General features: G+C 36.2%; 2 protein-coding genes and 1 non-coding gene across 3 annotated transcripts; all 3 read right to left on the reverse strand.

Moving 5' to 3' along the window:
* Positions 1-1,875: 1,875 nt before the first annotated feature.
* LOC111779151 (peroxisome biogenesis protein 6) lies at positions 1,876-9,241 on the reverse strand. Its single transcript, XM_023659228.1, has 16 exons — positions 8,771-9,241; positions 7,796-8,425; positions 7,462-7,705; positions 7,043-7,184; positions 6,251-6,434; positions 5,893-6,075; positions 4,730-5,011; positions 4,459-4,530; positions 4,152-4,238; positions 3,944-4,066; positions 3,710-3,820; positions 3,583-3,621; positions 3,346-3,467; positions 3,131-3,275; positions 2,797-2,874; positions 1,876-2,028 (listed from the first exon to the last, which is right to left on the reverse strand). The coding sequence occupies exons 1-16, from the start codon at positions 9,050-9,052 to the stop codon at positions 1,939-1,941; spliced, it is 2,814 nt and encodes a 937-aa protein (XP_023514996.1). The 5' UTR covers positions 9,053-9,241; the 3' UTR covers positions 1,876-1,938.
* A 1,360-nt stretch (positions 9,242-10,601) lies between these two features.
* On the reverse strand, positions 10,602-16,055 carry LOC111778456 (spermatogenesis-associated protein 20). The gene is made up of 15 exons (XM_023658292.1): positions 15,659-16,055; positions 15,046-15,118; positions 14,939-14,960; positions 14,765-14,843; positions 14,585-14,617; positions 14,159-14,307; positions 13,787-13,943; positions 13,404-13,644; positions 12,895-13,136; positions 12,445-12,708; positions 12,229-12,339; positions 11,581-11,805; positions 11,288-11,491; positions 11,013-11,189; positions 10,602-10,940 (listed from the first exon to the last, which is right to left on the reverse strand). The coding sequence occupies exons 1-15, from the start codon at positions 16,028-16,030 to the stop codon at positions 10,746-10,748; spliced, it is 2,544 nt and encodes an 847-aa protein (XP_023514060.1). The 5' UTR covers positions 16,031-16,055; the 3' UTR covers positions 10,602-10,745.
* LOC111779429 lies at positions 11,972-12,065 on the reverse strand. Its single transcript, XR_002812695.1, has one exon. It is a non-coding gene; the product is annotated as a U6atac minor spliceosomal RNA (small nuclear RNA).
* Positions 16,056-16,866: the final 811 nt, after the last annotated feature.

Here is a 16,866-nt window from a genome sequence, read left to right on the forward strand (position 1 = left end):
TATAGAATTGCTGTAAGTAAAGCATGCTTAATAACAAAGTTTATACGATAAAGTTACTGAAAATGAAGGTACACTTTATTAGTATAGGTAGTGACTTTAAACCGCTCTTATTTAGATATTGTCTCGATTCGTTTATGTGCACGTCATTTACTTTGTTAGTCGAACAAACCATATTAAAGAAACCCACGATCATATATTGTCACGACCACGTGGTAATTAAGTGAATTCTCAATAGTCACGTGCATGTTAGTAGTATACCCGAAAGTGGAATGACTTATAGTTCTGTAGTGTTTTGCTCGATCTCGATATCCTTCAGCTGTAAAGTTTTTTCAAAAGTATTTTTTTCAAACGCTTCCGCTAATTTTCGTCGTGACAAATAACTTTTTAGGAGATGACTATCTTTAATCCGTTAACAAACCATACCTTCCAATAAAACGAAATGTAACTATAAAAGTCGTGTTGTTAACACCAACATTAGTTAAAATTTCAAGACATTTAATTGATCTAACGATGGTTAATAATAAATATGAAACATGCCAATTGGACGATAATAATTATTTATATCTGAAAAATTGGTAATATTTGACTTAGGAAAAGTCAGAAATACCCCCGACCATATGAAGCTATTTTTTGCTATTTGTTTTTCAACTCCTTCCGTTCTCAAACGACTTCCACGTGTGTTAACCCAAAAAATAAAAATAAAAAAACTAACCATAAATCTATAGTGTCCATATAAAAACCACAAACATTTTATTCCAATTTTGCCCTTTCGTAAAAATCATGTTCACAAAAAATTCAAAAACTATTTATAAGAATGAAAATTCATAAGTCCGAGCTAAAAATAATTAACTTTGAAGTTCTTATAATCGAGTCACCGAAAAGAGTGTATACATTTCCACTCGAGATTTTTTTTAATATTTATATTTTTCTATGTTTCGAGTTTTTAAGAAAGGTAAGAGTACAATTTTTTTATTTTTTATTTTTTTTAGTTTTGTTCACAAATGTATAAATATTTATATTTTTTAATCATAAAATAAATAAATTGTTAATTCTAACACCAACGAAATTAAATATATTTTTAAAAAAAATCAAATTTAATAAAGATCCTTAATTTCTTTTAAGTAAATAAAAAAAATACTAACATAAAGCTTTTAATTAAACAATAAATTGACTAATATTGATGAAATTTACAAATATATATTTTATTTAATAAGACAATAATTTGATTGAAAATTTGAAATGAACAAAACAAGTTGAAGACTACAGTTGGTAAGTTTGACAAAAATTTAGAAACTGAAAAATTAATTAATTTTAAATTTTTGTGAGAAAAAAAAAAATTGAATGGCAAAATTGTTATTTTCTGGAAAATTAGAGCTAAACGACAGGTGTCACTCTAACCAGGAACTTTCCAGCAGCATATTCCGTAGATGAGGACATTTTTTGAACATGTGACAAATACAGATAAAAGGATATATTATTTATATATATATATATATATATAAATAAAATTTGTATTATAGTTATTTTTACGATAATTTTATTATTTAAATATTGGGATAAATATTGAAACCTTTTGATTTNTTTAATTTTTAATTTTTAATTTTTATAAAAGTTGTTGGTAGAAGTCAAATTTCGTATGGATAAGCAATTAAAAGCAAATAATACATATAGATATGATTTTATGTATATCACCATTAAAGTTATTTCAATACTCCAAATTTATCTTAACTTTATATTAATTGATTTATTATATGTATTTCAATTCATGTATATCTTTATAATAAAATTTAAATATGATTTTAAATAATCTTATTTTCCAACTAATTATTACAAATTATAATATTAATATTTATGAAAAAAAAAAAAAAAAACAAGAAACATATTCATTTTCAATGATTGGATAAGAATTTATTTTGAAGTAATAACTAAATTCATACCTTATTTTGAAGCTCCTTCAAATTGATCTCGCAGCTGCTCGTATTTTTTGAGCTCAGCCATTGATAGCGAGGGAGAGAGTTCTTTCAAAACCTGCGAGTATATAAAGGGCATTAAAATAAAGTTTTGAGCATACCAATTGTTTAACGGGGAAAGATTTCTACACCAGAATACTTAGTTCCCCTCTCCAACCGATGTTGCATCTCATAATTCATCCCTCCTTCAGGGCCCAGCGTCCTCGCTGACACTCATTTCTCTCTAATCGATGTGGGATCTCACAATCCACTTCCCTTTGAGACCCAACGTCCTCCCTGACACACTGCCCGATGCCCATCCCCCTTCGAGGCCCAGCGTCCTACTTGGCACATCGTCCGGTCTTTGACTCTAATACCATTTGTAACAGCACAAACTAATCGCTAACAGATATTATCCTCTTTAGATTTCTCTTTCGGGCTTCCCTCAAGGACTTTAAAACGTGTTTCCTAGGGAGAGGTTTCCACGCTCTTATAAAGAATGCTTCGTTTCCCTCTCCAACCGATGTGAGATCTCACATTTCCTTAATCTATGTTATGAATTTGTTAGTCCTCTAGGCCATCAAAATCAAAATTACATTAAGAACTATCTTTTATATTCGAGACTAACTCCTACGAATCAGGAACCTATAAACCATATGCTGATTATCCAAACTTGGGTTTCAGTAACCTATTCTTTAACAGAATTCAAGTGCATAAAAGTGTCTTAACTTTCTTCCCCATTCCCAATAAAAACTCATTGGGACGATCTTATGCAATTCTTTTTCTTTTCTGCAGATCAGATGAACAAAAGTAGTCTACAGATAAGTGAAGAAACATAAGGAAGTACCTCCACAAAATCATCATATTCAACTACAACAGCATCGTCTTGGTCATCCAGAGAAGAACTTGAATCTGAACTTATAACCTTGAAGGAAGCAACAAAAAGTATAATAATAAGCATAACTTCCAAAAGATAAATCAATGACGAACCAGGCGTGAAGTATAAAGAGTCTTATTTTCTCAACTTACAGCCTCAACAATTTAAGTCTCTAAGCACCACAGACTTGTTCTATATAGACAAAAACAACTGCCCTTTTCTACAATGACCCCATTTAAAAAGTAATCTAAAATCGAGTACGAAGCAAGATGCGTGCACAAAGCACACGACTGACAAGACTTACCTTGCGCTTTGCAGCATGGAACCAAGCATCTGCACATAAGGCATACATATCCGCACCGGTGAAGTTTGGAGGGCATTTTTTGGCAACAGACAGAAGAGATATGTTCTCGTGCAATTTAAATTTCCGAGTGAGTGCTTTAAGAACTCTGGAAAAAGTAACCAAATTAAATATTGAACGTCGACTGGGTTTACTCGTATGCATGAATGCAAACTAACCGTTCCCTGTAAGACGCTTCGGAGTTCACTCCAACATATAGCAACTTATCAAATCGACCAGGACGCAGAAGTGCAGCGTCAATCAGATCTGGCCTATTACTTGCTCCAATGATAAAGAGGTCCTAACAAAGCTCAACGATACAAATCCGAGTAAAGATTCTTTTCATATACAATTTTCATTAAGAGAACTGAAACAGAACAAAATTATGGAAATACAAATCAATTAGAATAAGGTACCTGGCTAGAATCGTTAAGGCCATCGATTTCTGCAAGCATCTACAATTTACAAAAGATGGTACCATGTTAAAAGACCCTCAACTATCAAAGGCAGGTTTGTCTTCCAAATACATAATCGGTTTATCACCTGAGAAACTACTCTGTCCATAACACCCCCAGAATCTCCAGATACCCCTCGAGCAGGAGCAAGAGAATCAAGTTCATCGAAAAAGATAACACATGGACGTGCAGACCTAGCCTGCAAGGTATATGCCCAAATTACAAAATTGAGTGAGATATTATGCTCTGAAGTTAAATAGCAATATAACAGAAAAGAGTTCAGTTTCTCCCCAAATATTTAAAAATATGAAAAATAGCTAACCTTCTGGAAAATGTCTCTAACGTTTTTTTCTGACTCTCCAATATACATGTTGATTAGTTCAGGTCCTTTGACACTCAGAAAGTTTAACGAACACTCAGTAGCAACAGCTTTGGCCAAAAGAGTCTAAAGAAACATGTAACTTGTTATCTTAACAGGAATAAAAGGAAAACAATGAAATCACTATTACAACTGACAGACCGTTGCATACCTTTCCAGTCCCAGGAGGACCATACAAGAGGACACCAGAGCGTTTTCGCAAACCTGATGAGAATAAATCCTTGTGCAACAGAGGTAACTGTGGGAATACAATTATTAAAAATCAGAACAAGTAAACGACAGAGGTGACACGCTGCATAGTTTGATTATCCACAGTACAATAGCCACATGTGATCATTCACAATTATTATCCTGTTATTAGTTCTCAGCCGCTTAATTATCCTGGCCTGAAGTAAGTTCCACATACTATATACATGCATATTATAGCAGGTGCATTAGTTGTAAACCAAATGTCCCACCTGAACTGTGTCCATAATTGATTTCTTCACGTCTTCAAGTCCCCCAACATCTTCCCATTTCACATTTGGAACCTGTAGAATAATGATGTCTCAATAACTTTTTTTTTTTTTTTGCACTCAGTGATAAGTTACGTAAGAGAAGGAAAAAGGCATGAACATTGATTATTAATTCAGGAACCAATGGCAAACAAGTCGTATATTAGTTCAGGAACCAATGGCAGGGAAACGAGTCGTACTCCAATGTGTGATGCAACAAACTCCATTAGTTTACCTTTGGAGCACCCAATGCTGATGCATTTCTTTTTTTTGACCGATCCAATGAGGAAATGAAATCTTCTTTGTCCATTATAAGAGGCTTTTCTTCACCGGATTTATCAGTAAATACTTGTGATTGAAGTCGACTCTCTAATGTCTCGTCCTCAACTTTATTAGTCTGAGATTTGTCCTTGGTTAACAAGTTTGCACCAGCATCAGCTATCAAAGCATGAAGATCCCTCGGCATAAAGCCAGCTGTCTGTGCAGCAACATCCTTTATGAAATCCTCCACGTTAGTCTGCAAGAACCATTACCTGGCAAATTAAAATAAGTGGTCGATATGAAAGGATCATGAATCAAATATAATGTTAGGAAAGGGAAATTTTGAAAAATGGATTAAAAATAATGGAAGATAGAGGGTTTTATAAGAATCAGTCAATTTCATAGTTTACCAAAATACCAAATATCAGATAATTGTTTTCTAAAATTAACGAGTTAATGAAGTATTTTCACTAATTAATGAATGGGGTTCAATAATCATTGAAACACATTATCAACCATTCATGTCAAACAACAACAGGCCATGCCAAGTTACCAACACATTGCTTGAATTTAAATATATATGTACTACTGGATGTAAAAGTATTTATTCAACAAGTAATTTGCAAATTTCATTAATGAAATAAGAAAATTGGTATCATATTTCATTTAAGCTTCAATATCTTATTAACTAAGTTCAGTAATTATTGGAAGATTATACAATATTTAATGGACAAGGACTCAATAATTAGTTAGGTTTGTAAAAGTTGAAACAATCGCTATGTCAATGATAATAGTCTCATGTTCTAATACAGTATTACTTGCTATAATGTCTATTAAACAAACTAATTGAAAGGATGAAAATCAAGTAGAACTAGCCATGAGGACCATAAATCTTGCATGATTTTTGTGCATATAATTTCACACTCATTTTTAACCCTCTACCCGTAACAGGTTTTGCTATGCGAGAACATATTTCACTGTATTCCTAGTTGGATAGCCAATACAACGAAAATTACTTCACATTAATGCTTCCCAATTTGTAAGAGTATGAAGGCAGAAACTGATCATTTTTCTACACTAATACACAATTAATTCGAGAAATATTAATATAATAATGGAAAAAGGTTATTTTCATACACTAGGAAGAAGCTCAGGAGCGCCTTGCAGGCACTGGGATAGAATTTCAATCCTCTGCTCTTCAGTCAAAGGACCCATTTTTAATTCATGACTGAAGCAACGCCTAATAGGAGTTGGTAAACCTTCACAACTCTCGGCAGCAGCAACTAAAAGTACTGGATGCCTGAATGCCTTACTTTTCTCCTGAAATTGTATCGTAAAAGCATCATAGTGAGCTTCCATGAAAGGGAATGGGAATTGAAATTAAAAATGTAGTTTCTACATATTAAAATGTCGATGAACAAGAGACAGTTCTTTGAATTCGGCATGTTTCTAAAACAAGATCTTGAAACAATAATACAAACGAAGAGTTGCTTACAAAATCATTGTTTCTTTCTCCTTGATTACGAGCATCTTCCTCGTCAGAAACTGGCTCAGTGAATTCCTTAATGACTGAAGCAACTTCAGTGGGGATGCCTAGCTGATCATTGGGTGAACCTTCATTAGAACCCAAATTCCGAAAAACGTCAAAGTGGCGGAGAAGAAGTATTGTTGGTGAGTATCTGATAAAATATAATCACATGAGAAATAAGAAGATGCAGGGTATTTTATAGAATGTAACTGTACAAAATACAGATAATCACTACGTTGGCAAACTGAGCTTGGCAATATGGAATATCATAGATTCTTCCAAGGAGAAGAAATGGCTCGGGAAGATCACCAGAAAATTGTTGATTTGCAGCTTCCTCTTAGGATCACCTAATCTAATTCTACCTTAATTCTATGATTGGAAAGTCTTTTGGCTCCTTGGTTTTGCAGGACATTTCCCCTCATAATTTTATCTCACCAATAACTATTGTTTCTTATTCAAAATAATAATAATAACAATAATAAATCTGTTTTTCTTCAAAAAAAAAAAAATTAGTGAGTGGTTGTGTATTATAATCTAAAATGCTAAATACTAAATAAATGACTTGTTTGTACACTGAAAAAAAAAACGTAATACAATATATTACGACACTGTCTAAAGAACCATTAAACAGCAACAACTAAATCATATTCATATCCATCACCTGACTTAGATTGTCAATCCGTTACACCACATTTAAGATTATACTTCTAAACTAGTAATTTTCAATATGCAAGTGCAGTAACATATTCAGTGCTTCACCTTTGAGCCATCTTAAAAGCTTGGGCTAAAGCAGCAGATGCTCTTTTTTCACTCGAAGCCATGAAATCATGGCAGCTGAACTCTACTACATGAAGACCCAATCTTTGAGCAATATACCTAATCACAGTCCTCTTTCCACACCCTGAGTCAAGCAGCAGACATGAAATACATCAAATCAAATAACCAAAGGTTTATACTTCATATTTAGTTCAATCTGCTCAATTATGATTTGTCATAACACGTAAGTCACTAGTGCTTAAATTTACTTGACCCTTGAAAAGAACGAAAAAAAAAAAAAAAAAAAAAAAAAGGTGATAGANAAAAAAAAAAAAAAAAAAAAAAAAAAAAAAAAAAAAAAAAAAAAAAAAAAAAAAAAAGGTGATAGAAAGGTTTGAGCATTCTAATAATCGATAATAGACCTGCCATGCCGTTTAATAGAACACTAATTCTGTATCTTGATGAAAGAGGCGATGGACAAAGAGGTGGTGTAAGTATGGATGCCAAAAGATTCACTGTGTTTGTCTGTACAGGTGCAAGCCTTCTTGGTAAACCAACCAATAGATCAGGAGGGAGGACAGAACAAACACTGCCTCCAAGCACAAGAGCAGTTTGAGTGCGACTTATACGAAGAACTGGTTCTTCTGATGGCTCCATTGCCACAACCTGAAAATACGACTTCCACATGGTAAGAAGGTTGCATATGATAACATTCCTTGAATATCAAAGCCTTGTAGATGATATAAAGATGTCCACCTTAAAATAGATGATAATGCCACTTCTATCCCCCGTGCTTTTGTTGCACGAAATGCAAAATGTGGATTTGCAGTTTTGATTTATTTGAACACTGAAAATATCACCTCTAGCTAGATACCTTTCTACTTCAAAGTATTTTTGTAGCGCAGAATCGATTACTTCCTGACGACTTTCAGCTTCAACAGATGATCTCCCATTTAGAGATTCAAGGATACCACATGTTGGCACTTTCACAAAAGAAACCCTCAAGTGCGAGGCATATCTAGGCAACTTAACCAGAGGTTTCAATCCTACTTTTATAATAGAACCAACAATGCCTTCTCCGGGTGTCGAATCGTCCACTTTAGCTTGAAGATATGATGCTAAAGTTTCTTGTCCTTTGTTCACTAGGCTTCCCAAGCATGATAAATGGAAGTCAAGATTGAACGCCAGAAGGGGAGATAGATAGGCAGTGCCAGAATCCACAGGTTGTTGATCCTTTTGATGGAAATTAAAAGAAGGAAAAACAAGCATAGCATGACGAGAAGAACATTGTTTGACGTCTGAAGCGCATTCTCTGGTGCTGGGGGGATCTAGAACAATTGCCTGAGCAACTCTCTGCGTATTTGATTCCAGATTCTTCACAAGAACCTTGAAACCAACAAAATAAGTTAACGCTGCTGGATTCCGAAGTATTAAACAAAAACAAAAACAAAAACAAAAACAAAACAAAAAATCCACCATCTACAAAAGAGAATTTCCTTTGAAAATCTCTATGCCTAGAGACAGCAAAATGATGGCAGAAGTTTGCAAATAAATGAAAGTCTAAACAAGTACAATTTCAATACACGAGTCCATAACTAGCCAGAAGACAACGGAAATCCATGAATGAATGAACATCAAAAGTAGAATATGCTCATTTGATTAAACCCCATAACACAGCCCCATAAACAATCGAAACATGCTTCAATTTACGAGCTAAGCCAGTTGACGTACCAAAGAGCCCGAAGTTATGGACAGCCTTTTCAGAACGGACATGGAGACCCCAACCACGGTAGAGTCGTCGAAGGAAAAAGACTTCCGAGCTGAATTTTCATCTCCACGCTCATCGAATCGGAGAATTCCGGTTTGCAACTGTAACTCGGGGAACTCAGAATCGAGGGAGAGCTTGTCTTTTCCGGCGACTGGGGGTTTTTCAGCGAGCAGCGAGGAGTTAAGCACGGAGCTGACGAGGGCCTTCGTTGAATTCAGAACCAGAGGTCTCCTCCTCTCCACCATTGATTCCCGTAATCAAGAAAACCACCCAACAACTCGAACTCAGCTTCAAATTCAGCGGTGGATGGGCAGAGTCGTTATCCTTCGCTGCGAAATGCGGGAAACAGAGTGGGCGAGAACTCTATCAGGTAGAGCGCGAAATTCAATGTGAAAATGGAATCAACCGTGAAATTCACTGCAAATTTATGTTTATTTCGAGGATTACCTATTTGCTAACGTAAGCATAAATGCTTCAAAATGTTACTGGAACCGATGCAACTATTCGTCAAGTCTGTGATGCCTTTTTCGTTTATAGCCCTATAAAATTGTTCTCTTTAGTTCTCTCAATCTTGTTTTCTGCCACGTAACTCCAGCCCGAACAGGGGAGGCGAGAATATCTTTGGCCGTCGGAATCAAATAACAGTTACATCCACGATTCATTAAGAGGACCTCAAATTACCCGTGACTGCCAAAATAAGCAAAGACCCCTGACTCTCAGAATTACTCAGAAGAGAAAGAAGGCCACAAACAAAACTTTTTGGAGAGAATTTTGAATTCTCGGTTCTCTGTGGAATAAAATGAGGAAGAAAATAGATCTCGTTTTCTAAAACCTTCTTTTTAAAGCAGGGCCAAAGACTTGAGTATACGCCATCAGATCGAACGCTGAGGAAGAAAATAGATCTCGTTTTCTAAAACCTTCTTTTTAAAGCAGGGCCAAAGACTTGAGTATACGCCATATCGAAGGCTATATGACTTCAAGTTGCTGACTCACTCTATGGTGAATGATCGAAAGCTATACGATTTCTAGTTGCTGACTCACTCTATAGTGAGAGCGCTTACAATCGTCCCGGTTAAACGCGATTGTGACACCCAACGTAACATGAAGGGAAGTAACACAATTTAAACAATTTTTTTAAAATTTTATTATTATTATTATCATTTGATTCTATATCGATTTTGTATACACCGACTCTATACTCAGAATTCATATTAATGAAACTTATACTCGAAATTCATATTAATTATGAAACTTATACTCAAAAATCATATAAATTCATACTAAAAATAATAAATTAATAAATTCATACTCATTATAATGAAACATATTTAAGAGAGCTTTTCAAAGTTTAAACACATTATTAATATTGTTAGTGTTTTCAAAAGCGGTAATACAAAGAGTGCAAGCGTTATCCAAAATGATTGAACGTAACGCATCAGTAGGTGGCTTTTTAAGTCCGCGGTCAAATCCCAAGACTCAACCCTGGACAGGCGGTAGAAACTACCAAGCTGGAGTACGGTAGGGGGAGAGGAAATTTTCAGTGAAGCGGTGAAATGCATAGAGATCGGAAAGAACACCAACGACGAAAGCACTCTGCTAGGCCAACACTGACACTGAGAGACAAAAGCTAAGGGAGCGAATGAGATTAGATACCCCAGTAGTCCTAGCCATAAACGATGGATACTAGGCACTGTACGTATCGACCCATGTAATGCTGTAGCTAACGCGTCAAGTATCCCACCTAAGGAGTACGTTCGCAAGAATGAAACTCAAAGGAATTGAGTTTGATTTAAGTCGATGCAAAACAAAGAACGAGAATAATAGTCTTCCGAAAAAATATTCAACATTTAAACTTTGGAACCCACCATGGTGATTTCCTCCAACCTAATTATACATTACAAACATATTCATTCATTAGCTTCCCATAAAGGAACATGATCAAGAAGGCTTCTGTGCAAGCATGGCTTCCAGAGATTCAGGGTCACTTACAGGGGCCTTACATGTAAAGTTTTGGCACACCATACCCACTACCTTATCTGCAGCGAAGTTGTTCGTCGCCATGGCAGCAACATTCCTGTTGTTCTCTTCCCAAAATTGCATTTCCATCTCGTCCGTCGTATCGATATGAATAACCTGCCATTAAAACTAGATTACGAACTGTTGACAGGATAGAAACTAGGAGGCGATTGCAGATTCTGTACTCACAGTTCTATTGGGATCGTACGAGGCATGGGCTGCAGCAACCATGGTTTCGAACTGCTCTGAGTTTTTATGCCCGACCAAGACGACATGTTTTCTGGATGGAACTGAAAACATGTCAGCTGCACAACACATCAATGGTACAGCCACTGCTGTATCCTTTAATCGCTTCTCGAAAACAGCCTGCATTTGCGAAGAAAAAAGCGGCTAATTAGTATCCAAAACCTCAGATACCGGGTTGGTTGAATAGGAGGAATATTCGTAGGAAACAGTCGACTGACCAGAAGATGCTCGGCGTTCTGTCTGTAATAATCGGACTTACTTCCAGAAACCAGTGAGGATAACCTGACAAGATTGATAGCCGAAACCGAGTTCCCAGATGGCTCAGCCCCGTCGTGATCTTCCTTCACCCGTAGGAGAATAGATGGGTCTTCGCCGGCAGTGTTATAGTACCCTCCCCCCTCTCTATCAAGAAACAGCTCATCCTACAAAAAGATCCAAAATTGATTCTAACATAACATTAGAACTCTAAAGCTAATTAACTTAGCAAAGCAATAAGCGCAGTGCTTCTTGCCTGGGTGGCTTGAAGTTCTATTGCCCAAATTAACCAATTCAGTCCACCGCCATATTCATAGAGATCGAGCAAGCCTCCAATTAGAAACGCGTAGTCGTCAAGAAATCCAGGTGCTTTGGATGGCCCGTTCCTGAAACTATGCTGTAACCGACGTGTTTGTTCATCGTAAAGCTTTGTCCTGATGAAAAGAGCAGCTTTTTCTGCAACTTTTAAGTACTCTTTGGCCTGCAGAAAATGAGAGTAACCAATAAATGAGCTCCAATGAATCAATCACTCTTTCTTTTGTCTCTCTTTTTCTGGTTGGCTTTATTGATTTAATGAAAAGTTTAAGGCATAAATTCCAAAATGCAAGACTATCCCAATCCTTGACACTCCAAGGAGTTTCATGAACACAAAAATTAGACATATGTGTTAATAGGCAAGCACGAAGGCCGTTCCCGGTCCTGTCGAGGGAAATGCCAACCATCTCTCCTTTAATCGAACACACCATCGTAAAATAAATAAATAAAACGCTGCTAATAGGTTTGTCGATGTCAGAAACCCACAAATTTCTCGACCATTGTTAAAACAGATCTTAGAAACTGTATTACCTAGAGAAGTTACTTACACTTCACAAGGAGTTATACAAGAAGATAAAAGCGATCTTACATCGGAGCCAACAACTGGGAAGTAGAATCTTGTGCCGTCCTCTTCGTTCCTCAGAATTTTAGAGGCTCTTGCAAATGATGAGATTGTAAGCCCATTCCATGAAACAATTACCTAAGAAACACCAAGGCATCATAATTATTTTGTATGACAAGGACAACATACGAGAACGCATAGAGGTTCAGCAGTTACGATCGAGTTGATCGAGTTAATGTATACCTTATCATCAAGATGTGGCTTTGGTCGATGCTCTCTTACTCTAAAAAGCTTTAGCCTACATTCCCCCAAAATCTCAAGATATTTTTCAACAGGCAGCCCATGTTTTGATGCTATCTCAGATACACTTTTCATCTCAATAAGAACATTCTTTCCTTTAAACTCACCATGAGGATCACTCAATCTGGAAAGATCACAATTTCCTGAAGGCTTTATGTAGTAGTGCTCCTTGAAGAAATCGGCATGCTCACCGAGTGTGTCATCGACCTAAAAGAACAATTTTAGAAGAAAGCGGGTTCATAATGGTGGTACGGGTCCTATGGGAATTGAAAAGTTCAATAAAACGGTATCCTTATAAAACACTGAATGAAAGGTATCGTTCTCCACTTCACGAACAATTAACATACAAAATATAATGAGGTGTAGTAAAGCCCAAAAAAGGATGATGCAAACCTCTTTACTTGTCCACACGTAGAAGGCCCCTTCTTTTTTTCTTGTAGCTCCTTCGGATTCAGCACTATCAGCATCCTCCGCAGAATATATTTCGCCTTCGGGTCCAATCATGTCTCTCCTCAGGTAATCAAGAACATCCCGAGATACACATGAATAAGAGACATCCTTGGTTATGGAGAAAGCATCTAGATAAACATTTGCGATCTGTCCTTGATCGTAAAGCATCTTCTCAAAGTGCGGAACTGTTCAGAGAAAATAGAATTTATCATTTACCATAACAAAGTAGGACAAATAGAGATCGATTAGAACTTTATTTACGCCTCTTCCCCACACAATGCAACGACATTTGCCTTGCATGCTTTAATCACACTTCATGTTCTGATGATAAAAACCGTCTTTGTAACAATTTAAAATGAAATTTCGCATATATTAATCAACAAACATGCAAGATTTTCCTATATGATGAAGTTAAGACATAGTGCTAATTAACACATGAACCAGATACTGACCATGCCAGCGCTCATCGACACTATATCTGTGAAATCCACCTCCAACATGGTCATGAATACCACCTCTTGACATACATTGCAGACCAAAAATGACCATGTTCAGGCTTTCTTCTGCTTCAACCGACTTCCCAGATTCTTCCAATATTTTGGTATAGTAAAGCATAAGTTGAACCTCGACTGGTCTCGGAAATTTAGGAGCTGAACCAAATCCACCGAAATTTGGATCGTAGCTTTGAGAAAGCTAAAATAAACATCAAATAAGTTCAGAAACGAAATATACATATACATATATATATATATATATATATATATATATATATTCAAATTAATGCTCATAGACATAATTGAACAAAGACCAAATTTCAAGGCAATAAGAGCTTTACTTGCTCGGCACACAATCGTAGAGCCTTTTGTGGAAGTTCCTCTGGCAATTTATTCGAACTTGCAGACGCAGACAAGGCCTCAGAAAGCTGCTCAATAGCATAAGTTCCACTCTTGACAAGAACATCCCTTTTATTATCCCATGCATCCTTCACTTTCCTGAAAACATAAAATATACTACGGTCTCTTCGGGGAAAAAATTGAAAATCGAAAGGTTTTACATACAAAACTATAATGCAACTGACTAGCAGACCTTTTAGTAGAATCCAAACATTTCTGAGCTAATATGATCAAGAAACCAGAGACCATAACAGGGAGAGAAGGGAGGTTTGTGGGGGGAGAGAGGAGCTTAGCATGTCTAACGACATCTTTACCTAAGCACAGTCTTAAATCCAGGTCTTCCGTATTTATCATCGGGAGGAAAGTAAGTCCCACCCATCAAAGGTTTCAAATCAGGAGAAAGGAAGACACTGAGCGGCCAACCCCCACCACTGTAAAGAGCCTGAACATATGTCATATACACCTGAGATGGGACAGATCTATTTAGTTTAGCATATCGAAAAACTATTATTTTCTTTAAAGTAAGTTAATATATATTATATCGTGATATAAAGTTCATAATTACAAGATCTATGCATCCGGTAAAAGTAAATTTTCACGAGCCGTGCTGTACAAAGTGATAAAATAAGTTTCAGTAGTGCAGCATCATTCACAGTCCAACAAAGAGATACAGAACTACCCTCTAAGATAGCACATACATCTTCTGCACTATACATTTTAAATTTATCCTCACTTTATACCTTATCAACATCTGGCCGCTCCTCACGATCAACCTGCTCCACCGACATATCAATATATAAGAAAACAGAACCAGAGAGCGATTTTAAAGATTGAATCTATTTTGCAAACAGGTAATTAGCCCATTTTTCAGATACTCAAACTATGAAAGAAGCATCCAACTGGTACTAATTTGAACTGACCTTGATACTGATAAACCAATCATTTAACAGTTTGGCTACCTCTTCATTCTCAAAAGATTCAACTTCCATGACATGGCACCTAATCGAATAAGTCACGAGTCTCGGTAACTCACACGTTGAACCATGTAGAAGAAACCATATACAAACACTTGCAAAATCAATAAAAGACCTCACCAATGGCAGGTGCTGTATCCAACTTCAAACGAAAAAAAGAACAATGAATCAATCTCATCATGGATCAACTAAAACAACTTCGATCTGTAAGCGAGATTGATATTTACTAGATAAGAAGATGGGCACGTTTCTCTTCCGGGCTTCCTCAAATGCTTCGTCTCCCCACGGATACCAATTCACCTGAAAAACAAAGACAAAACCCGTCATTCGAATTAACCAAATCCAACGTCGAATTCCCCCCAAAAATTCAAACCAATCCATCCGTTTACAACACTTCAAGTCCCAGTATGATATTCATTTTGAAAATTAGCCATGTTTTCTCATTGTTTCTTTACCATAGTTTCATCTTGCTAGTAAAAACGCAAAAAGTGAAGAAAAAAAATTGAAATTCCAATCTAATTCTAAACAAGATATATAAATAAAACTCAAATACATAGGAATTTTCACACTTAAGAAATTTCCAAAAACATGGGAAATCAGTAATAACAAACCTAGAGGTGTTCATAAGCTTAAATTTTAAAAATGAATGATTATCGGGAGCAACAAACATTCAAATCCACCGCTGAGTGTTTATTACATCATCTCTCCTAAAGGGCGGTAGGTTCAAATCGTTCCCATCGTACTCGTGACGGTAAAAACACAACCAATCATCAATTCAGGCCACCGAGTACATAAACAAGTAAAAACAAGGGTTACCGGAGATCATAGAAGCGGAATTACCGGGTTATGGGCGTGCTGCAAGAGATAAGGACTGTGTTCAACAGCAAGGAGATTGGTGTACTTGTGAGAGTGAGAACCGCCATCGGAGGACTGTGCAGCCATGGCGAGGACCTTGCAGGCGTGAAAGGGTGCACGGAAACGGAGTGGAGAATGGGAAAGAAGAAAGGGAAAGCGCGGGAACGGAATTGGGGTTGAATTTGGAGAGAATTCAGAGGGATAGCGGCGGCGGGGGAAGCGGCGGAGGGGAAGTTTTCTGAGCATAGAGGAATGGAATTGAGGAGGAGGAGGAAATGGAAAGGAAGGAGAGGGGTGGGTTAAAGAGAGGACGCCATGTGTGTGGAAGTGAAGGCCATGACGAGGCAAAGAAGCCATGAGCTGGTTGGATTCTGTTTTTGAGAGATGGAAGTGGGTCGTTCAATTCGATCCAATTTTACGTTAAGATAAATTTTTTTAAATAATAGAATATATATTCTACCTTTTTTTTATTATTATTATTATTATTATTATTATTATTAGATCATTTTTAATTAAAAGATTATTTTAATTTCTTAATTTTGACTAGGGGTGTACACTCAACCCGACCACAACCTGGACCAATCCAACCCGAACTATAAGGGTTGGGTTGGGTTTATTTTTCTGGACCCGAACTAAATTGGTTCGGTTTCGAATTCATGGGCAAAACCTTCGGATTGACCCGAGCCAAATAAAAATATCTAAAATATATTAAGAATTTTTTCTTATTAATGGGTTTGCTAGGGTAGTACTAGTTTGACGTCCGAGTTTGATGTCAGGCAAATACATGTTTCATTTTTATTATTTTTTTTATTAATACTATTATCTATACCCAACCCAAAAATAGAGGGTTGGGTTGGGTTGTGAAAAGTTTCGGGTTGGGTTACCAATCAAACCAACAACTTTTGGGTTGTGTCAAAAAAATCCAACTTACCCAACCCGGACCATGTACACCATTAATTCTTACCATTATCGGATTCCCAACTTACCCAACCTAGACCATGTACACCCCTAATTCTTACCATTATCGGACTATTATGTACGTCCCTAATTTTTACCATTATTATTTATTTTTATTTTTTTATATGCAGTGTTTTTTTTAATTGAAATTATTATTATTATTTTATCAAATTTGATAGATTTAGCATCAAACTAACCATATAGTTAATAGTTAATTTTAAATTTATGAAAAAATA

Source organism: Cucurbita pepo, chromosome LG17, assembly GCF_002806865.2.
Source record: "Cucurbita pepo subsp. pepo cultivar mu-cu-16 chromosome LG17, ASM280686v2, whole genome shotgun sequence".
NCBI lineage: Eukaryota > Viridiplantae > Streptophyta > Magnoliopsida > Cucurbitales > Cucurbitaceae > Cucurbita > Cucurbita pepo.

Excerpts from the sequence above, each read along its gene's own strand:
- LOC111778456 (XM_023658292.1), bottom strand. The coding sequence starts at position 16,030 with ATGGCTTCTTTGCCTCGTCATGGCCTTCACTTCCACACACATGGCGTC. Across the intron at positions 13,645-13,786 it reads TACGATTGTGTGCCGAGCAA|CTTTCTCAAAGCTACGATCC; the intron begins GTAAAGCTCTTA and ends TGTTTATTTTAG. Across the intron at positions 12,340-12,444 it reads AGCCACATCTTGATGATAAG|GTAATTGTTTCATGGAATGG; the intron begins GTATACATTAAC and ends GGTGTTTCTTAG.
- LOC111779151 (XM_023659228.1), bottom strand. The coding sequence starts at position 9,052 with ATGGTGGAGAGGAGGAGACCTCTGGTTCTGAATTCAACGAAGGCCCTC. Across the intron at positions 7,706-7,795 it reads GCATTATCATCTATTTTAAG|GTTGTGGCAATGGAGCCATC; the intron begins GTGGACATCTTT and ends TCGTATTTTCAG. Across the intron at positions 3,622-3,709 it reads TGGACAGAGTAGTTTCTCAG|ATGCTTGCAGAAATCGATGG; the intron begins GTGATAAACCGA and ends TGTAAATTGTAG.